The sequence below is a fragment of the Diadema antillarum genome, unplaced genomic scaffold (assembly GCF_040938485.1).
Source record: "Diadema antillarum isolate AM-2024a unplaced genomic scaffold, OU_Dant_1.0 scf00000071, whole genome shotgun sequence".
Taxonomy (NCBI): Eukaryota; Metazoa; Echinodermata; class Echinoidea; order Diadematoida; family Diadematidae; genus Diadema; species Diadema antillarum.
The window spans coordinates 1,759,833-1,784,171 of NW_027270960.1; the positions used below are offsets into that span (position 1 = coordinate 1,759,833).

The window sequence follows — 24,339 nt, forward strand, 5'->3', positions numbered from 1 at the left end:
TCAGAGGTTTTTCTTTGCTCGTGCAAAGTAAAAACTACTGATCAGAGGTTTCCAACTCTGCACGAGCAAAGAAAAACCTCTGATCAGTAGTTTTAACTCTGCACGCACAGCTCGAAACCTCTGATCAGTAGTTTTAACTCTGCACGCACAGCTATAGAAACCCGACTGATCAGTAGTTTTAACTCTGCACGCACAGCTCGAAACCACTGATCAGTAGTTTTAAACCTCTGATCAGTAGTTTCATGCCGCACGCCCAGCTCAAAACCACTGATCAGTAAATTTAACTGCACGTGCAGCTCGAAACCACTGATCAGTAGTTTTAATTCTGCACGCACAGCTCGAAACCACTGATCAGTAGATTTAAACCTTTGATCAATAGTTTTAGCTCTGCACGCACAGCCCAAACCCCCTGATCAGTAGTTTTAACTCTGCACGCACAGCTCGAAACCACTGATCAGAGGTTTCAATTAAGCAGGGCGGACACAAAATGCTCATTGTCAAATGTCTCGCCAACAGTGTTAAGTTTTCTTTTTGAATACTCTACCAAGGGAGGTGTCTTCTACCTCCCTGTTCGTATTACATTATGATTATTGTACAATATCTTGGTTGGCCATCGGCGAAATAACCTGTCCACCACTGAAAAGTGTCCCACTGTCTCGAACACTGACAATTCTTTGCACGTGCTGGGTAGCAACTACTGAACATTGGTTTCGAGCTGTGCGTGCAGAGTTAAAACTACTGATCAGGGGTTTTTGGGCTGTGCGTGCAGAGTTAAAACTACTGATCAGTTGTTTCGAGCTGTGCGTGCAGAGTTAAAACTACTGATCAGAGGTTTAAAACTACTGATCAGTGGTTTCGAGCTGCGCGTGCAGAGTTAAAACTACTGATCAGGGGTTTTGGGCTGTGCGTGCAGAGTTAAAACTACTGATCAGTTGTTTCGAGCTGTGCGTGCAGAGTTAAAACTACTGATCAGAGGTTTGAAACTACTGATTAGTGGTTTTGAGCTGCGCGTGCAGAGTTGAAACTACTAATCAGAAGTTTTTCTTTGCTCGTGCAGAGTTGGAAACCTCTGATCAGTAGTTTTTACTTTGCACGAGCAAAGAAAAACCTCTGATCAGTGGTTTAAAACCCCCGATCAGTGGTTTCCCCGACTTTTGCAACATATGGCGTTCCATACTAGTACGATCTTTGTTGTATTGGTGTGTGCGCCTGTAAGCTGCGTGCACACAGTACTACTGTAGTACACTGCAACAAAAACACGTGGGCGCAGCATAGCATGCATAGTAAACATACTACAGCCACCACGTACCACCACAACCGCTGTAGCATTCCCGTTGTTCCGATCCGACCGTTATGTGACGTTGTGTTGATCGTTAAATTCAGCTGCTGGTAGCAACCTCGATACACATCCAGTTAAAGAACACACATATCAGTTAATATGTCCAAACAAGCTATTTTCCCTTGGAAGGATCGTGATGAGTTTTGCCAAATATTTGACGCGCTCTTTTCTGACGATGCATCAAGACAAAAACAAGCTCTTGAAAGGATACAAGTGTGGGTTGCGCGGTGAGTGAGCGGTGTATACCGTACCCTCCGTAGTGTGTTACCACGGTACTGTACTAGATCTAGACCTAGTTACTGCTAGTTCTATGACTATGGTGCTTCTCATCAAAGCCTGTTCAGCAACTGGATGAGGGTTTGTGGTGTGGTGCTTCAGACTGTACTCTGTGCCTGTGGGAGTAGTGTTTAGTATACAAATGATGCACAAGATAGAGTGCGTTAGTGGGGATGTAGCACACTCGAGGGTATTTATAATTGTGAAACATGCTCGAGGCGAAGCCGAGTGCATGTTGCACTAAGGTTACATTGTGAATACCCGAGAGTGAGCTGCATCTCCACTAGCACTAACGCCACGAAATAATCCTGTGCATCATTTGTTTTATAAAATGGGTCGAAAACTAACAGCATTTTTCATGTACCTTTGTGGGTCAATACCAGTCAGCTACATGTACAACATAGCACTCGCTCAAGTCAAAAAGTCAAGATGTCCGAAGATGTTCATCCCAAACATTTACGCACGTCGCACTTGGAAATCCTGCACATATGTACTGTACGTATAAGAGTATACGTACACCACATATAATGCACAAGAAAGGCCGGCCGGCAGCCCGAACTAGAAGTTGTTTACAGGATTGACAGCACGTATAGTAGCGCGCGACGCACTTGTAACAACTGATTGAGTGCGCACTGCAGTGCTAGTGTAAACATTGTGACGTCAGGCCGTGCATGTTAGTGAGAAATTAATGCACGCACACGTGACTCATTACAGCGCTTCCAATTGGCTACATTCTTGAACCCATTTTATAACAATTTGGTTAACATGTTAGGCCTAAACCTGACCAGGCCAGACGCTGTGCTATTATTCCGCCTCCGGCGGCTCTGACACGCACCAATATGACGCAAAACCGGTATTCTGTAATTTCCCCACCACCAGTAACGATAGTATACAGTGACTGGGCTGTGTATAGAACCTCTACAGTGGAAACTCGATATAACGAGATGGTCGGGACCGAGTCGTTTTCCTCGTTATAGCCGATATCTCGTTATATCAGTAGGCATAAAAGAAAGCACAACATAATGACATTAATTTGCACATGTGGGACTACCCCTCATCTTTCAATCAATACTGATAACTTGGTAATGTGTGTGAGGTAATTACTCACCTTTATGGGTAAGAAGATGTTTTTTGGCCAATGAAATCCGATATCAAGAATGTTTTTCTTATTAACTGTAGATGTTTGAATTTGTAAATCTATATAGCTTGCGATTTTGTGTGAATGAAGATCGTCTGTGGATTGGTATGTGGTTATGGTATGGGTGTGTGTTGTGTGTGGAAAGCTTGAATAATAATGGTCTGCACAATGCTGTGTGTGTATACATGTGTGTGTGAAGATGGGGAATTCCCTATGTAGAAAGCCAATCACCGCATCAGATTGCCTCACACTTGCTAAACGTCATGATGATGTCGATCATGTATACGGCCGTCTGGCCCACCACATTTTCTGCATGTGATATCAGTGCGCGCACACACACACATACACATACCACATGCGGTGCTAGCAAGCTGTAGAGTGAACTGAAGAAAATATGTGTGTACAAGACAGTTTTTGGTGCATCGAGCTTTACAATCTCGGAACATGATAGCACAGACGAAGTAAGCTTTACCCGAAGACATTTTGCTTCACCTTGCTATAACAGGTTTGATTGGCTATGTTTTTCTTTGTTTGGAAATCACAAAATTTATCTTGTTATAGCAGTTATTTCGTTATAGCTGATCTCGCTATAAGAGTAACATTTTACATAGACTTGTGTGGAAGGAAGTTTGGGACCGGGAAAATTTCCTCGTAATAACCGATATCTCGTTATAGCAGTGTTCGTTATACCGAGTTTCCCCTGTATTACTGTTTAGTTCAGAGTGTAATAGCCTAATCCATGTCCAGTAACTGCGACAATCGCCACCGCGCGGTCTCCGGGCTAGCCTAATCCTAGCCACGGGGCGCTCCTCAACACAGTTTACTGTGTGGGAGCATTGCATTGAGGCTAGATCTAGTCGCAGTTAGCCTAATCAGTTAAATGAAATTATGTTAGAGCAGTTAGATGAAATTATGTACGTACATGTATGTATTTTATATGTAAGTGCACGTATGTATATGTATGTATGTATGTAAAACAAAAAAAGTACGTAAGAAGTATATTATGATTATTTGCACCTCACCAGAAGCCCAGAATGTCTGCCTTGATTTTATGTTACAATGGTTTCGGAATTGCAGTGTGTTATATTTTGTTTTTGGTTTCATTGATTCAACCGGAAAAGGAGACATTCACATTTTACAGACATCATCCAAGTCTTGGCCGGTATTGGAGTGGCCTAGGCTTGCACGCGCGCATGCGCAAGCTGAGAAGCCTGTTCAGATCGACGAACCGGGCTGGCCAGAAAATATACAAAAACGACCAATGATGGGTGATGACAGTCGATGTTTATAGAATCTCCACAATTGCGGCAATAATGCAGCAGAATAATTAACCCCGGCGCAGGGCGCTGTAACATAGTAACACGTATTGGGGTTGCTGCTGCGGTTACAGAATAATATGAATTTGTGTTAAATGATGATAATGATAATAAAAAAGATAATTGTATGAATTTCAGTAGGCATTAGGCGTAAATATCCTTAAATGAATGATACACACGCCTTAAATCTAAAATAACAACAACAACAATCCCAATTCTTTTGGGTTGTAATTTATACAATGACAATGTAGCTCCAGCCGCCACAAATAAGTGAAATGACTTTGTAATATTTAGGACCTGACAATAACATTGTTACTGTTAAAAGTTTTAGGTGTACTTTACAGCACTTGGCTCACAGAAAGCTGTCTGTTAATCAGAGACAGATAGAAAATCTGTCCGGAGGAGTTTAGACGTAAATATGATAATTGTTAGAGTCGAGTTTCCGCTTAACCTGTTCAGTGTTACCCCTGGCCCCGGCCCCGGGGCGCTCCTTGTACACAGTATACCAAGGTCTCCAGTTGCCAAGGTCAAGGAGGTTCAAGAGATGGAGTAACAACAGTCTTATTCCCTTTGATCCCAGGTATACCAGGCATACCCGGTATGTGCTAAACTGAAGCTGCCCCACAGACGGGAAGACAATGAATTGGTTCATGTGTCATTGCATCAATGACAAGTCACTCTCAGAGGAAGATATATGTCTTTATGATGGTAATTACTTTTCGCTGTCCCTTCTCATAAAACATGAGTGGTACGCATACATTACAGGTACAGACATGTGGAAGTGTGAATAAAAATTGTGCAAAAATTGATGAAATAAAAATCAAAATTAAAGCAAGTAGCCCTTGATTCTTCAGGGTTCCATGAATAGACCACTCTTACAAATAAATATTCACTGAAATTCATGAATAAAGAGTGGCATGTATCAAGTGCGAAATTCAAACTATGCAACTATCTTCACACGTGTTCCAAAGAGCACAACAGTGGACCACGTTGCCGGACCCCCGAAATCATTGTCAAGACCCTCCCGGGTCAACTCGCATAAGCAGTTCAATGGGTAAGTAACGGATAAGTAAAGTTGCATAGCAATACATAGGTCTATAGACCAGAGCTACCAAGTCTCACGCATTCTGCGTGAGACTCAAGCGTTTAGGGTCCGTCTCACGATCTCACGCATGGCGCCCATTATTCTCACGCATTGGGTGATGTCTGCAACTTTGGCCTATAATAATGAGCATAGCTCAAAGGATTAAGATAGTTACAATTGAAGGTATATATTTCCCTTTTGTCTTTCAAAATAAGTGAAAAATATAGTCACTTAATAAGTATGCACCTGATCGCACCATTAAGAGCTAAAAATTGAAAAAGCTTCCTAACGGGCCGTGGGAGGGGAGAAAACCCCTCCCCACACCCTCACTCGTGCTCACATTCGCGCGCCGAGATGCCGAGTCATGCATCTCACTCATAAAAATTTTTTGAACTTGGCATCCCTGATAGACTCGTTTCATTCCAAGTTTCGAAGTCACTAGCCGGTTTATCTGCATTGAATCTGTACAGCGTATACACTTATAGGCATGATGGTAGCCGTTTCTGAGATAACTTTAGCGTTTACCCGATATTTATATTTTGCATGCCACCCATGCCAGAATTTGCTGTATCACCAGGGTTCAATCGCAACGTGTTGTGAATGCGTTGAATCTCTCGCACAGCGTGGAGTTCATGGAGTACCGCGCTCTCGTAGTGCGTGTACTATGTACACTGTATACAGTTTCGCCTGTGCGTAGCACGCGCACTAATACATTCACATAGGCAGAACGAGCGCACGGCGCGGTACGTCGCGAATGTGGAAGCACGGACATATGGGGTCGAACAATGAGTACAGGCGGTCGAACCATGGTTACAGCGCAAGCGTTTGGATCATGCACGTTATTTTGCTTCCGCTGCTTATGATGTGGAACATTGGGTCACTTGCTTTACTTGACTTTACATGACTTTACACTAATCTAACATATATATGAATAAAAGAATAACTTTTAGATTATACCATATATCAGTTTCATTTGTCGGAAGTGATCGGAAAGATGTTAGAATCGGCTTTCCAGTGAAAATACAGTTTTAGATAGTTTCACGACATGCACAGCTCAGATTTACCATAAAAATGGATATTTTTGCGGGACTAATTTTTCGCGCTCATCAGAGTAAGAAAAGTGTCGAGTGTTTTTTAATTCCGCGGAATCAAGACATCGACTACTGGAACATATGGCAAGCAAAAATATTCATGTGCTATTATTTTTGCGCTAGTTTTGGGTTGCACGAAATGCGCATAAATTTAAACACCATGAAAACTTCCACTTTTACAGTACACTTTTGCACATATTTCTGGACGGATTTATCTTTGTTTGATATGCTTTATCATTAAGTGCATCATCATTTCATTTAATAAATAAACGAGTAAAATATATCCGCTGACGTTATGTTAGCCTTCAAAAAGAATCTTTAGATTGCTCAGAAAGATGGCTGCATCGAACCCTGATCATCAAAGGCACAAATGCACGTGTGGAATTCTTTTGTGCATCAATAGAAAGCTGACTGCTGTTTAAATAATTACAGCCAGTTGGAACTCCATCTTTTAAACCTCCTTGGTTATACTGTATTCGCATTCAGCGTTCGGGCTGTGTTTTGCAGTTAGTCTCCACGGAACATATCCCCGACGCGACGACAAGATCAGACCAATCTTTCGGCTTGGTCAGACATTGACCGAAAGATCGGTCTGTATCTGGTCATCGGGGATATGTTCCGCGGAGACTGCGTCTGGCTTCATGTCTATGGAGGCGAGCGATAACATCAAAAAAATAAAAGACTCCTCCAGACAGACAGCTCTTTCTGTCTACTCTAACACAGACAGTGCTACCAGGTACCAAATTGTATTTGTTTGTTTGTTTAAATGGTGAGCGTCTGATTGTCGCTTCAATTGTGATATCATGTGTGTTGTGTGTATGGTCAACTCTCATCAATCTCACACTCGAGCTCAGCAAAGTATACTCGTGCAAAGTGCGTCAATATCAAATCACTTTCTTCCCTTCCAAATACAGTTAACTAGTCTGAAAGTTAGTTTGCAAGTACTAAATAAGTCTCCGCCCAAAAAAAAAATGAGTTGCATGCGTCGTGTTGTTCACATGTACAATGTACAATGTACAGCTGTAGGTGGCACAAGCGATTGCCCTACATACGGCCGTGCGAGCTCACCTCTTGCATGGCCAAACGGAAGGCAATCGGTTGTGCAACGTACATGTTAACAACGCATGCAATTCATATTGGATGTTGGGTGGCCAGCTGGGCCCTGTTTTATGAAGAGTTAAAATTGATTATATAGTTGATTTTAACTGCAAGTCTATGGCAGCTTGTGTGGTAAAGAAATTTAAAATCGATTTTATCTTTTGATAAAACGGGGCCCAGGTCAGCAATTTCAGGTGGACCAGCACAATTTTTAGGTGGCCAATGGCACCAGGACCACTGCGGTCAAGCCCTGTAATTATAAAATAACAAAAATATCTTTGTATGCACATTGTGTTTTGTGCACAAATGTATATTATTAATATGTACCAGTTGTATGTGGTTGTATTGTAGTAGCAACTAACATGGAATGTACTCATTTTTTTTTTTTTACAATTTTGTTGTTGTTGTATGGTAACAGGTTTTAAAATAATAATAAAAAAAAAAATGCTATGGTTCATTTGTAGCATGTAGTTACCCTTGTTGTTTTCTCTTTTTTTTTTCTTTTTTAATTCAGGAATAACAAGCTGCCCATAGCAATCGAAAGCACCAGAGATCTTGTGGATGCACGGCTGGCAGGCCGTCCCGAAACTGTTCGGTCAGAAAGCACACTAGCCATCATCAGGTAATGTTATTATTGGATGCAGACTCTTCTCAACATTTCATGACTTCACATTCTGTGATATATTCTACGCAGTGTTGTATAAACAACACATTGATTATATTCTTCTTCATCTTCTGCATCTTCTTCTACATCCTCTGATTATGATAATCGATTGATAGTACTAACACAACGCTGCACACTGGCACTGGTCCAACATTCCCAGACCAATAAAAATCACTGTCATGCCAGCAATTTTTCAGGGATTGCTAGATTTACAGGTCCAACATGACAGGTAAAATTTTAAAAAATTACATTGTCAGGGTCAGTTGAAAAAAAAAAGGTACAGGATCATTAAATTTAAGGTTTGAACCAGTAGGGAACTTGATGCACAGTGCTAGCAGAGATTCAAATTCCAAGCATCTTGTAAACAGTCCAGTTTTGACTGTGATAAATGTGATGATTTAATTACAATGTGGTGATGGCCGTTTCACAGACCCCCCACTTGATGTTGAAATTTGCCAACATTTACAAACAGATCCATCTCTGTGAATTTGTTTGCATATGTACAGTTATGTGCACCAATATGTTTTCAGGTATTATAGAATGGGTAGCGAGAATCCTGCGATCTGATTGGTCGAGAGCTATGTGTTGATTTTTACTGGCCGCACGCTACGTACGCTGAGTCACAGTGGTAAACATGTTATCGCGCACTTGTAGCAAGAGTACGCGTACTTGTAACAAAGGTTTGCGCACTAAGCAAGCGTTCGCGCACTCAGGTTGGCCATGCGTCCAGTAAATACTGATGCATGGCTGGCCGTGCGTCGAGTAAAAACTGATGCATGCTCGTTTACGGCAAGCCAAAAGGAAATGCATCCAGTAATTTTGTCATCGGGTAACACGATAGAAAAATGGGTTTTTGACAAGAAAATTACCCATTCTATAAATCAGATGACGCACATGTCTTTTCGTGCGTCAGTCGGAATATAGTGTGCATGCGGTAACTATGGAATTTAGCCTAAACCCACTCGGCTTCGCCTCGTGGGTCAAGCATTCCATAGTTACCTTATGCACACAATTCCGACTGACGCACTCAGACCTGTGCGTCATTTGTATACTGTATATGCCAAATATTTTGAGAGGCTTTTATTTTTGCGAATTTCACAAGTCAGTTTCTATTCTCAAATTTGAAAACCTGCAACAATATTAACTCTGTTCTCAATATGAATGTGACGTGCCGTCATGCATTTCTCTGTTCAGTGATGTTCAATCACGAAATTAACCACTGGCAAAATTGTCAGAAAGACCTGATCGTGTTTTGCAAAATATTAGACATGCTAATTATGTAGGGTATACAGTAGATCCTCACCCTCTCTTTACAGAGAAGAAGAGATTTGTCCTGTTTGTTTGTGTGTTTGCTGATATGTGCCTCTATTCATCATCATTTGATGTCTTTATTTCATAGGATGGTGAACATCCATACAGAACCACTGCAGAAGGGTCTAAAATCATTAAAAGTACATGAGCTGGCAGAAGAGGTAAGTATAATACGCAGTCGCCGCCTTTAAGTCTGAACCCAGATAGACTGGATCGCCGTTTGAATATAACAGAACAGTAGCAACTTTTCCAAACCACATCGCTATTATGCCCTCACTTAGATGAGAATCCTTTTAACTGGACACTTTTTTTCCCTACCAGATATTTGTGTAGCTATGAACTTTGTATGATATATATCTTTTATGTAAGTACAAGTTTTCAATAAATGGACATGACAAAATTCATCCATGAGAATTAAAGTGCACCCTATAGTCTACGAGCTGAAATTTTCGCGTACAGATATTTTCGCGAATTGCTGCTTGGAGGACATTTTCGCATGTTGTTAATTTCGCGGTTGCAAGGGTCTAACTGAACTTACTTAAACTCTTACAGGCATTTTTGTTTTCGCGTGTTGTTATTTTTCGCATATTGTTATTGTCGCGGTTCAAAGGCGATTCGCGAAATTCGCGAAAATAAAACCACCGCGAAAATTTCAGCTCGTACAGTAACAGTCATGGAAATGATCGTGTGAAATGAAATTCAGCAGGAGCTTTGGATGTATCGAGAGCAATGCATCATGTTTACATGAAGTTCACTAGCACACCTTGCATTGTACTTACAGCCTGCTGTATGACAGCATGTTACCCCAAAGTCTGGACAGTTGAGCAAATTTTGGAACAACTTCCAGAATTATGATGCATTCAAGATTAATTTTAATATGTGTATTATGACTGTTTAGTTTCTGGAATCAGTCATTGTTTGCTTGTTTTTATGGTTGATGAAATACAGTCAACCTAGCCTACACGTAAGTCAACCTCACACAAGAAGAAATATTGGCCAAGTTGAAGCAAACTTCTACTGAGGATGGATGTAAACATGCTATAGTGTATTTGTATGTTAAAGGCATAATTTACAATTTGCAGAAGAAACAAAAGCCAAGCATGAGTGCTTAGTTCTTAGCATTAATCACTTTTCAAAAAGGATTGGATGGCCTAATTTTAACAGGATGTATATCATTTTAAATCTTGGAGATAACACTTTGTAGAAAAGAGGAAATTCATTTTGGCCTACTATTTCTGGGTTTTGAGCTGGGTGGTGACAAAAAGCACTATACCAGATGGCATAAAACCTATTCGTATTGTTTCAAAACTGTGAATGTCCAGGAGTAAATTAAATAGAGTATTCTATCTAATTGTACACTATGCTGTGATTTCAGATCGAGATTCCAAAATGGGTCGTGGATATCCGCCATGAGGGTACTCACAACAGAAAACCTGATGCCGCGCGAGTGGAAGGGGCGGTGCGATTTTGCTTAAACTGGCTTAAGGAAAAATTCTGGCTTCCACAAATGGAGGCAATGGAGAATAGCTACACTGAAGGTGACCTGGACAATAACACCAAGAGTGAGTATGAGGGATCCTACATTTAATAGGTATTTGTGGATTTGCTGTTAGCTCACCTCTACCACAGGCTGAGGTGCATCATCTAACGTGCTTTGTCCGTCTTCCATAGACTTGTTAGCATTTTTAGTTTCTTCTTGAAAACCCCATGGCAAATTTTCACCAAACTTTGTTGGTATCATCCCGTTAGTATACTAATGATGCACAGGATAGAGTGTGTTAGTGAAGGTGCGGCGCGCTCGAGAGTATTGACAATGGTGCGACATGCACGAGGCGCAGCCTCTCGAGCGCGCCGCACCTTCACTAACGCCACGAAATAATCCTGTGCATCATTTGTTTTATAAAATGGGTCGAAAACTAACAGCATTATTCACGTACCTTTGTGGGTCAATACCAGTCAGCTACATGTAGCACTCGCTCAAAAGTCAAGATGTCCGAAGATGTTCGTCCCAAACATTTACGCACGTCGCACTCGGAAATCCCGCACATAAGTACTGTACGTACGTATAAGAGTATACGTACGCCACGTACTGTTATGCACAAGAAAGGCCGCCGGCTGTTGTGGCAGCCCGCAGCCCGAACTAGAAGTTGTTTACAGGATTGACAGCGCGTATAGTAGCGCGTGACGCACTTGTAACAACTGATTGAGTGCGCACTGCTAGTGTAAAACATTGTGACGTACGTCAGGCCAGGGAGGTGGAAGAGAGACTCTTCTTAGTGCATACCTGAAGAAAATAATGCACGCACACGTGACTCATTTCACCGCTTCCAATTGGCTACATTCTTGAACCCATTTTATAATAGGTTATAGAATATATAATTGTACGAATGAGCACCATGGCCTAATGGACACCCAGAAGCACAATGCCCCAAGGGGTGGGATTTGAGCCAAAGTCCCCAAATTAGGAAATCTCCACAAAGCCTATTCTCAATGGCCAGAAGTGATGGAGGTAAGTTAGTGTTATAAAGTTGGTAAATTCGTGACTGTGATATCGCCAGTACAAATGTATGATACAATGTAGAAATGGACACCATGCCCCCCATTTCATTTGGAAATTGTCCAGTGAGTTTTCATAAGCTTTCCCTAGCCAAGAGCTATTGTGAGTTATATTCCACATACTAAGAATCTTGCTATAGGATTGGTCAAGAGTTGATCACGTGATAAAGCATAGTTGTGCCCATCACATCACCTGAGAAGAAAAGTTTGTTACACTCTGTGATGATAGTCATTTTGTTTCGCTGATCTCTTAGTCCACACAGTCCTAACGCATGATATAACTTACAATTTTGAGTAGTCGCAAAATAAATGCGTTGCACTGTGGTCTATCATTTGACCTTGGTCAAGTGATAGACCACAGTGGAACGCACTTTTATTTCGGTGCCATGCGCAGGGCGTGGAGCAAATTTGTTGTTTTGTCATCTACGCACATACGTCTAAAGTAAACTACATAGCCTAAGCCCTGAGGATACCTAAAGACAGCTGAAACGGTTTCACATGTGGAATAAAATTGGAATATATAGGACCCTAGATGTGGAATATAAAGCAAATAATCAACTTTTAGTTTCAGACAATGAGACAAACTATCACTTCCTCGGCGATCTGAATATATACGCTATCTTTCCTCAGCTGCGCTTCGGAAAGATAGCTACATCAAGATCGCCTCAGAAGTGGTAATTTGTCCCATCACCTTCACCAACGTTGATTATTTGCTTACCGGTACTATTGTGATCACATTTTGTGTAGTACATACAAACTTGTACATATATTACATTGTGGATACCTTTTTGACATTTGAAGATACATTGGGCCCTGAAGGAGGGGCTTGCAACTAAAGTCAGTGACATACAATTGTGGGGCATCAAAGACATCATCTTGGAGCAAGGATGAGCATCGAGCCCTCACACCTACCCACCCCCTCAAAAAAAAAAAGGGCAATAGTTAACAGCTTGAATTTGTATGTCTTTTTCCCACCTTTTGACATCCACAGAGAAAATCATGGACACGGTGAAAAGTTACTGTGAGGCAAAATATTCAACGGTAGGTACACTGTAGCATTTTTCACAAAACATTTATAAACTTTTTTGTTTTTGCCTTATTGTAATTTTGCTCTGTGTTTATGCACCTCGACCACTTTAAGGTGGATTTGGTGCAATCATTATCTAGTAGTATTTCTGTTTTGCCTAAGTTATACTTATGTTGAGAAGACAGTAATTAGCATGTGATGTTGATGTACTGTATGACTTGCAAGGGCGGATCCAGGAATTTCGTAAAGAGGGGGTGCCTTTACAAAATACAAAAATTAAAGGGGAGTGCATGCACCCCTCCCCATTCTTTTCTTGCTATTTCTTTTGTTTTTAAAAAAATAAAGAGGGGTGCCCCCGATGCGTTCCCCCCTGGATCTGACACTGACTTGTATGTTTTGGTTTTTGTGTGACAAACATGGCAGTTGGATGAATGTGTACAACTGATGATTATGGGATGATTTGACCACATTTTTTATTTTAATATTTTTGCTTTGCTCTTTCTGAAATACGATTTATAAGTTAATTCTTAACTGATTCTTGTTCTTCAACGTTAGATTGTCTGTGCCTTTGCTGGAGTGTAGTGTGCTCTCTTCAAAGACTTACTCAGAATCCATGATGCCTAGAGAATGTCTTTAATCTCCAAACTTGAAATGTAATTTCTTTCACAGAGTCTTTGAGGAGTTTCTTCTAATGATTTACTCGCCTCCCCTTCTGTTTGCACTTTGTTCATATACCAGGTGCCAAATGGAGAGCACATGGAGACTGCTACTGAGCCTGAGAAGCCGGAGCAAGTCTTTCAACAGCTGAAGAAGAAACTCAGGCAAACTGCTGCCATGTAAGATTGTTATGTTTAACAATCAGGTTTTCTTGATGTGTGAGGTTATAAAGAGTAAGATCATATATGTGACCGTGCATCACAAAACCAACAAAAAGTCGTGTGCATTGATTTTGTTTGAGGAATGAAAATAGGTAAAATGAGTCAACCCAGCCAGTCTTGAGTTTTGTATATTTTCTGAAAGAGCAAGTCTTCTTCTACATTATACTTAAGTCTGCTCTTTCAGAATCTGCTCAAAACTAAAAATCCATGTCTGGCGACTTTTTGTTGGTTTTGTGATGCAGGTTCACGTATGAAAGGTTCAGAGAAAAGACGTAAGAATATCAAATACCGGTAATTATGATATGGTCTTTTTTTACCAAGGGTAGCTAGCCTCTTCAGTGTTGCCACTACTCTACCAGAGGACTTTTCCATTTAACATAGCATTGGCAGGTACCAATTTATACACCTCGGTTGATCACAGAGGGACATGATAGGTAAAAGTATCTTGTCCAAAGATGTAGGCACTTGAACACATTGAAGGGATTTGAACTTGACCTCAGACTGAAAATCAAAAAGTCGTATTCACTCTGCCGCAGTGCGCCCTGTAAGACATAGGAAATGACATACAATTTTGTGGGTACAGCAGATCATGCTCATCACTTGGGATGATGTGTTGTACACAGAAGACTTTATCTATGGGTGCATTGAGCGCTCTCCTAAAGCATACCGTACCGTACCGTACTGTACCGTACCTTACCCGCACCAGAGGAACGCTCGAATGCTCCTACAAGTGTACCATACTGTACTGTACTGAGCCAAAAGTGGGCCACTTCCCGATGTGCTCCAAAAGTGTACCAAAAGTTCGCTGTAAAGCATGCGCATATCATGCGCATATGTCACAATGCAAGAACATTATTCTCTCTGTTTGGGACAGCTGTAAGTAGTTCAAGCGCCAGGTGGATGACATTCTTCCTACAAAAATGTGTGACATTTTCTAAAAATAACTCGTGAGGTACGCTTTCTCAACAGAGCGATGGAACGCTCCCAAACTGGCATGGTACGGTACGGTACGCTTTAGTTCAGTTCTCTTTGGTTCGCTTTAGAGCGCTCAAATGTACGCTTTGTGTGTTTTCTCTTTCCCCTTCCACTAGTAATATGCATTTCATTTTTTCACTATCACCAGATACCTACAAAGTTCAACATTTTGGCAGTTTATTTTGATTGCTTTGATTGAGTAGAATGACACTCGTGTATGAACCTTTTTCTGCCAACATTTACCTTTCTACAGGGAATATCTTGCCTACCTTCTGGTGTCCTCGTATGGCTATCTCATACCAAACACGGAACAAAGACAGAAGCTTGGAGTGGTTGATAGTATGTATCAATTATTGATGAGGGTGCTTTTGACTATCCTTTGAGCTGTGCAGTGGAACTATATTTTCCTCTGTACATGCACAGTGTACATTTGGCTGGATGTGTTAAGTTTCCTGGAGGCATTATGTTCCGGGTTGTCCATCCATCCATCCATCCATCCGTCCATCCATCCCTACACATTGTGTACGTCTTTCTGTCTGTAATCTATTTTGTGGACAGGGCAACTTACGGAGCGCCATTTGAGTTGACATAGCTGTGCCTATCAACTTTTGTGTGCACATGCACAAGGTCGTATGTCTAAGAAAAAGAGAGTAATTATTTTCCTCTGTATCTCTGCAATGTCTGAAGGTTTTTCCATGAAACTGAGTGTTTGGATTTTACGTGTATTACAAGATAAAGATTCTGTAGGAAAAAAATTTTAGCCTTGGAGTCAAAGGTCAGAGGTCAAGTGAAAATGTTAATTTTTTTCCCCCTCCATATCTCTGAATTGGCTCAAGGTGTCTACAGGAAACTTATTATTATTATGCATGTACCACCAGAGAGTGGTTTTTGTTGGAATTTGGGGTCACATGGTCTAAGATCAAGGATAAAAAGTCAGGTTAAAATGCTGAAATTCTACTATTCAATGCTGAAATTACAACTATGTTCTCCATACCTAGGAGATTATTCAGTGCATACCCTTAATTAAACTAGGTATGTACATTCATTAATGCACAATGATACTGTTGGGAAAGATATGGGCCATTTGATGAAAGGTCAAATATAAATATTTAAAAATATCACATTTCTTCCTGTATTTTGAAAATTGCTCAAAGAATTGTGAAAATTTGATATTGCCAGTTGGTGACTATTTGAAGTAGTGGGCCAGGGGTCAAAGGGCAAGGGACAAAGGTCGAGTGAAAATGCCCAAATTCGTAACTACTTGCTCTGTAAAACAATTCAGCCATCCGAATGGTACCTGGTTCAAGGATGTTTACAAACACTCAACACATTTGAGGTTATGCCAAACTTTCAAATATGTCATTTCAATTTTTTTGCCAATCTTGTGAAACCATTTTCTCAGATTGTCAAGATGCACTATAGACCTATTGGGAGAACCATGTGATATGGCAGAAACAGTACCCATTGCCATAGTAACATTTCTAATTAGTTGTTTAGTTGTTGTTGTTTTTTTATGATAAATTATGTTGATATTTAGTACATTTGTGAACAGTCTTTGTTACAATTTGACAAAATGCATCATAAATGACTTTCTCAGACCTGAAAAGGCAAGAAAATAAGATCTCACAACTCACCATCTCATCTTCTCTGGCCCCAGGAGGTCGATTAGACAGGATCTCATACTGTAAAAGCTGTTATTTTCACAAACTTTGCAAAACACTGTTAGGCCACGGATTTAACAATATGCAAAAATATTGCAAACAGATATTAGTACACTTGTGACAACCTCAGCGTCAAGTTTGCGAAAAGAACATCTCGCAAATTATATATGTGTGTGAAAATGACATCTTTTACAGTATCTTACCTTGTGATCAGTTGCACTTAAATACTAGTTTTGGGAGCTGTCATTCATATATACAATGTACATGTATGTGGCCCTCTGTGAATGAGCTTTATCAATTTAACATTGCTTTCACAGATAACTTCAATGGTGAAAAGGGTATTCCTGGCCCAGTCCTAGCTGTGTGGACACCCGTGCTCCATTACCTGTGCAACACCATCAATTTGGACTTTGTTCCTGTGCTGGTGAACAGCATTGTGGAGAAGCTCAACACCTTAGCCAAGCGCCAAGGACCTGAATCTGAGGATGCTGTGTTCATCAGCTATCTGAAAGGCTGGGCTAAGGAGCTAATCAAAAGAGAGCAGAGCCCAGCAGAAGGTATGTCAGAAAACAAACCAAGACCCTGTTGGACAAAAAGTAAAGGGAAACGAGATATGAAACTCGTCACTGAAGACGAGTTGGTGATACGCTGGGTTGATATTAGATACCGGTCATCCGTGGTTGACAACGAAAAGAATGTGAATATGAAACGTTATCTGAAAAGAGTTAAACAATAATAAAAAACAAAAGTGTCCTGCGAACATCGATCCCTCAAATGCGTGCATGCAAAACTGTTGCTTTAACCGCTCGGCCACGGAACATCCACGGAAATGGTAAGACGACAAAAAACAATGTGCAGATATAACAGGGGGAAAAGTAAATGCCCACGCAACAAACATGGCCGCATGAACATGTATTGTATTGCTAGACAGAAATGCGGCCTTGTAAGGACTGATGGCGGTTTGCCATTTCTGGCAACTGGGGAAAAATACGTCCTGTAAACATAACATGTAAAATCGGCTGATTTTGATACCTTGCCTTTAATCACAATTTTCAGTGTGATGACGTCATTAAATGACAAAACAATGACATGGACTTGACAGACAATTGTTTAAAGTACAACTTATTCATCGTACATCGTCATTATATACTATGATAAGTTTGACAAACACAGCCTGCAAAATTTTGCAGCAGTCTATAAGCAATGTGGTCTCCAACACAAAACAAAGGGATATTGTGTGTGTGTGTGTGTGTGTGTGTGTGTGTGTGTGTGCGTATAGGTGCGTTTACATGAAAACGTGATTTCTACATGGACGAAGGTGTAATAAAAAGGTGTAAAAAAAAAGTAAAAGATACAAGTATTTTGTTTCGTGCTCTTGTGGGGTTCGAACCCGCTTGTGTGCACCTCACGTCTCTGAGACTCGCCTTTAACCTCTCAGCCATGCGTCTCGACGAGAAAATATGAGGAACGTAAGCTTGTATGTCAAAGATGAATCAGGAATCGTTTCGTCCACATTCCATTCTCATTTTCAGTTTTAAAGGGATAGTACAGTATTGGTTGAGATGAGAATTTGGGCTTTTAAATTTTTGCAAGATACCAGAAAACACTTATGATATAGCACAGAGCATACCATTTTAAGAGCATTTCAAAGTTTATTTGGTGAAAATCGGGTTTGTAATAACTGAAACATCCAAAAACAAAGTAAAACAAAGCGATCGTTACAAAGTGTGGGTCCCACACTTTATTAGAATCGCTCTTTTTTGGATATCTCAGCCATTTCAAAACCAATTTTTATCAAATAAACATTGAATTTCTCATAGAATTGCATGCTCTTTCATATTTCGAATGAGATTTCTTATTATCTCACCTAAAAATGTTAAAAACCTGAAATTAGGTCTCAACCAGTACTGTACAGTCCCTTTAAGCTGCAAAATTGTCAACCTGATGAGGAGATTTGAGAAAATAAAATGCATAATTACTGCAGCTGATTGTCTCAGCTACAACATACTTAAGTTTCAGAGGAAATGGAGCAAATTCAGCCGAGGTAAAGGTGCTTAAACATTGTCAAGTCAATGCATGGTTTAAAAAAAAAATCACCTCCCATAGACATAACACGTAAACATGTCAGATTTTGAGTCTTTACCTTTAATCACAATTTAAAGTATGATGACGTCATCAAATTTCAGAACCATGACATGGACTCGAAAGGCAAATGTTCAAAGTACAACATAGCTGAATTTGGGATAATATTGAGCTAAAACAACAGAGATACGAGCAAATGAATGTCAGAAACAGTACCTTAAAAAAATTGATTCCACTTTTTTGATATTAGATGACGATATGATGACGTCATAAGGAATTAATGGAAATATGGATACTTGAAATGTTATTTACAATTCATATGCTTTTGTAATATGCAATAAAAACACGATTTAAAGAGCTATGGCGAAATAAACAAAGACATGTTTTTTCACTATATTTGCACATAGACGCGCACGCGGAATTTCAACTTTGACGCCAGTGCATTCCTTTGTTATAGGTCAAAATCGTTCGGAAATCTTTCGGAATTCATTTTGAGCATTTTAAAATTTTATACGCGCGCGTCATGGTGTCCTGGGTAATTAGCATACGTTATGATGTTATGTTCGATCACGTGACATTGTCCGAAAATCACAAAATGGTGCCCAGATGACGTCAGAGATATGTTATTGTCATGAAAATGTTATTGTGGCTAGATATTGTCATGAGATATGTTGACTGAAAATTTCATGTAATTCCGTCATGTTGAGATATAGACGACAGAAAGAAAGAAAGAAGAATAAAAAAAATAAAGGAAGATTTTAGCAAACACAATAGGTGATACGTTGATAGCGTATCACCTAATTAACCCCAAATATACATGTGGATTGAGTGAATGCAGCAATATTAGTAGAACACATCAGTGAAAATTTGTGGAAAATCAGACAATCCATTCAAAAGATATGAATTTTTGAAATTTCGTGACGAGACTGCTGGATCAGAAGACTACTGCAGATCCATGACATCACATATGTACTACGATATGAATAAAGTATAAAGCAAATTCCACAAAATATCATTTCATATGAAAAGTACACATTCCCTAGACTTGTTACTGACATATGTCAAGGGTAATATTTTCCCCCTGCTTTCTGAAAGAGGTAAGTCTAGTGCTCTTTCATTATGCTAGAAAAGTGAAAAATGTTTAATTTTTGTTAATATTTTCTTTATATGGTAGTCCATATGTGATGTCATGGTCCATAGTAGTCTCCTGATCCAGCGGTCTCATCACCTAAACTTCAAAAATTCATAATTTTGAAACGGATTGTCCGATTTTCCTCAAACTTCCACCGATGTATTCTACTAATATTGCTCCATTCAGTCAATCAACATGTATTTTGTGGGTTAATTCCCCTTTAATATCAACCATGAGTCAGAAAATCAAACGTAAGTCTTTAATAAGTTTTCAATTCTGATTAGCTGATACCTGACTTATGCTGGACTTTCAGACATATGTTTGATTGCATCTGTTGTGCAACAGCGTCCTGGTATCACCAGTGAACCCTAAAATTAGTACTGCTGGTACTGCTTTGTTTAAAGAATGATCATGCAAGATCTTCCATGTGAAGTGTGTATCACATAAATCACTTTGTATTTTTTCCCCATTGGTAGTTGAATAGCATAATAGACAAATCAGGGGACTTTACCACCATTGCATTTTATCTAATTTAGGGTACTTGCAAAGGTAATGGCTTAATGCCCTGTTTAGTTACTCTGGGCTAAAATTGTAGTAAAAGATGAATCGTCCTTTATTGCAAGCATAACATGTTTGCATGATGTAAAGAATAGATTCACTATCTGCAATCAAGGAAGGAAACAAATACATAGGCAATATTTTGAATGGTCAGTAACTTTACTGTTTGAAGGTTGGTAGTAACACTCATTTGCGATTTGTCTTACAGGGTACTCTCAAACAAATGTTATTTTATATTCCACAGTGGGGCATTATGCAGTCAGTCTGTATGCTCCATTCATGTTCATGGTTTGATGTGAAATTTAGCTTTATTACAATAAAGATAAAAATGTAATGCAGCCTGGAAACTCCACAGGTGTTCAAAGAATATTTTAAATTCTTTTTTTTTTTTTATGCATCTACAAATTCCTGGAGCTAAAATTCATAGAAATGCCACAGGGGGGAAAAAAAAAAGATGTGTTCAGAGATCATGCAAATGAGAGCTGATATCATGGATATAGCTTGCAAAATTGCAACCACTCATCATGTGAACTCACAGGATTTGTTTTTTATGCTCCTCTTTGGTGTTCGATGGAGGCATTTTGCTTGTAGGTTTGTTTATTGTGTGATTTTTTTTGGTATTCACAATTCTTTATCTTCCTCCTTTACTAGAAAACGACGGTCCAGAGAAAAGAGGAGAGAAATTCAGAAGGGGGAAACGCCTGTGGAAGACTGCATTTAAGAGCTGTCTTCAACATCCCCATGAGCAGACAGAGGATATTTTGAAAAGGTAATATGAGCTACTCACAGGTAAATCAAGCAGATTTTGTGGTATGTTGCAAATAGTTTAGCAATCTTGTCAAGCAAGTATTTTGTTCTTTTTTTCCAAAGGTTAATATCATATTCTAAATCACAAAATGGAGATGTTAGTGTTATGCAACACTCTGTGCATCAAGATACATTTTGCTCCAATATACCTGATTGTAGGCCTTGAAAACTTGTATCAGTAAAAAGGTAAACAAAATGATTAACTGAGCTGTTCAGCACTTGAGACCTCGTCAAACTTTACAGCTAAGATGGACAGAAGTGCATATGACGTCTACTTTTGCTTTTCATGCAGCCTCTTGCCACTGGCAACCGACTCCTGTGCCAACGGCTCTGGCCAGAAGTTTGTGGACCTCTTTGCCCTCAAGACCGGGGGACTAAATGGATCTACCCAACTGCAGAACAGTGCTAACGGGATTGACATTGAGAGGCTCTTGGAGGCCAGGGGTCCCACCTACCTCAACGGACAAAGCGCCGAGCCACCGGTGCTGGAGGAAGAGAGAGACTTAAAGCCTTGGAGCGTCAGTACAGGTGAGAGAGATGTCGGTCCCTTTTGCTGTAGAGGAGCGACTGGGATCTGTTTCATGAAGTCATCACATAAAAGTCTTGACATACATGTAAATCTCGCAATGCCCGAGTTGCTCATGTGTAGCTTTGAGAGACTTTCAAAGAGAAGTCAAATGCATTTCATGAAGTCTCTCATAATTGTGTCTTAGGAGCAATAAGTCTCTCATGAGACTTTCATGAAACAGACCCGGGGCATCTTTTCATGAAAGTTGTCAGCCTTGACTGTCAGCCCTGACAAGATGTCAGTCTTGACAGTCACCATAGTAACAGTCAGTGCCCAGAGCCATTTAGCCAATAAAAACCAAGAATTTGACTAAAATTGTCAGAGGCTGATGACATGACAGAGCTGACAGCTATCATGAAATGGTGCCCAGGGCCTTGTTTTATCGAAACATAAAATCGCTTTCTGAATTTCCTTACCACACAGTCTGCCATAGACTGATGGTTGAAATCAACTATATAATCAATTTTAACCCTAACTAGGCCGGGGGGGGCCTCCCTCGACGTTCCGCGCGATGTATCGCTAACGCGAGAAGCTATCGCCGCGACGTTTCATGACTTTTGTCTTTCGAATCTCCCGCATCTTTTGACACCAAATTTGCGATGCCTGGGCGTGCAGTTCCAAAGTTGCGCATAAATATGTATGTGCATGTCAGACCAAAAATTGCTCAAACGCGTGAATTCGTGTACAATTTCAATGCAAACTGTGCTTACAGGCAAATTTCATAAAAGCATGATTATTTTGGGGTTTTATTGATTAAAATCAATTAATAACATATTTCCTTGTTAGGAACAATGTCGCGGACAAGTTTCTTCGAAAAAACAATGAAAAACATAAAGTCCAAAAAATAAAGAAATACATAAGAAATTAAAAAAAAACAATAAAATATTTAAGAAATTTTTTCTGATGGCACAATTTTTTTCTCTTATATTTGCTCAGGACACTAAAAAGAATATTTACACAAAAAATGTGCCCATTTTGAGCTTTATTTAGTGATTTATACCAAATTGTCTGATTTTATGCATAAATTAGCATAATTTACCATAAATGATAAATTTCTTTTAAATTTAACTTCGTGATACTTTAGAGTACATCATAGGCAATGTGTGTGCCAATTTTTGTCGCGATTGCGCGGTCGACGGCCGAGATCTGCAGGGAGGGCCTGGGAGGCCCCCCCCGGCTCTATGATTTACCTAAATAGCCCGGCCTAGTTAGGGTTAACTCTTCAAAAAAACAGGGCCCTGGTCTCCTTCCCCAGCCCATGTGGACTCTTTTATCTACAATTATTTTCCTCCAGTGTGCCTGGTTTTCAGTAAAAGGTTTTCATGAATGGATGTCTGTGCTGGTTAACACCCTCAGCTTATATCAGAGCAGTGCGAGATGATGTTTATCTGGCCACAATGAACTGTCATTGTAAACTGTACCACCTATAGAGATCTGGAAATACAAAATGTCACAAATTATAGTGCAGGTGATGATGGTGACCTAGAGCTCAAAATGACCATAATTGTGTGTCTTGCACCCTCTCCTTTGACCATGTGTGTATTTTGGTAGATAGTACGGTATACTGTGTGCTACAGACATACACTGCCCTATGAATGTTACCTTTCCATGTGACAAGGTGGCATGTGTACCACATATTTGTGTGCATGTAGTGTGTACTGTATTTGTGTGTTGGTTGTGTATCTAGCGTGTATTATCGGTATTTTTTGGACCCATTTTTCGATCTTGTAATGGACAAATATAGGAAAAAAGACTTTTTTTTTCACAGAATAATCTTCTTACTTATGAAATTAGCCCTCTGTATTGGATGAATTGTGTCATAAACATGTGTGTTTAAAAGAAAAAAAATATGTACAGGGAAAATGTCCTAGCAATAATGAATACTCATATCCATGTTCATTATAACAGGGTGAACCTGCTTGCATGAAAGATGCTGAAGAGCATGCTGGTAGCCTTTGTATGACAGATAAGAATTTCATAATGTGTCACACACTAAGAAAGAGATGCTTAATACAGAAAACACAATGAATTCATATTAATAAGCTAAAGAGATCATGTCCAGTTGCATACATGAAGCAGAATATTTTTTCAACCAGTGTTTTTGGATTAACATGTAATCCTGTGTTTCCACAGCTCCGTTGGACTGGAGTAGGGTTCCACTTGGTGCTGAGTTGAAAAGGCAGTGCAATCCCAACTTCTTCCGTCGTAGTAAGGAGCCACCAGAAAAAAAGCAGAGAAGAGAGTCACCATCAGAAGTACCAGGGAGTCTTCAAAATGGCGTACTGTAAAAGTGGAAATTTTCGCGCATTTTTTCGCAAGCAGACGCTAACACGAAAATAAAAGCACACGAATATTTTTTCCGTGCCATATGTTCCAGTAGTTGATGTCTTGATTCTGCGGAATTAAAAACATGCAAAATTCTTCTTACCCGGCCAAGTGCGAAAAATTAGTCGCGCAAAAATATCCTTTTTTACTTTATTCTAACCTTGTATGTGTCAATCCAGTGTCTTGCTCCATTGCTTGTTGCTGAAACTTGTTGCTGAAACTTGTGATCTCAAAACATGAACAATTCAATATCCTTGCAAATCTTACCAACCAGACAAGTCAGTGTCTTAGTACAGCTTTTCAATATCTAGCAAGCAAATTCTAAATGGTGGAAAATGATTTTTGAGTCCTGGTGAGTATTACATTGTATGTGATAGAACCTGTTGTAGGTTGCATTTCTGTTCATGGTTACTTCCAATGTCCGATGTGTTTCTGTATTTGGAGTACTGCAGT

General features: G+C 39.9%; 1 protein-coding gene across 1 annotated transcript; it reads left to right on the top strand.

Moving 5' to 3' along the window:
- The first annotated feature begins 1,438 nt into the window (after positions 1-1,438).
- Positions 1,439-23,897, top strand: LOC139716971 (uncharacterized). Its single transcript, XM_071628493.1, has 11 exons — positions 1,439-1,566; positions 7,857-7,964; positions 9,406-9,478; positions 10,693-10,879; positions 12,865-12,914; positions 13,639-13,736; positions 15,007-15,092; positions 16,732-16,971; positions 20,838-20,955; positions 21,286-21,521; positions 23,695-23,897. Exons 1-11 carry the CDS (start codon positions 1,439-1,441, stop codon positions 23,847-23,849), a joined length of 1,479 nt encoding a protein of 492 aa, XP_071484594.1. The 3' UTR covers positions 23,850-23,897.
- The last annotated feature ends 442 nt before the right edge of the window (positions 23,898-24,339 follow it).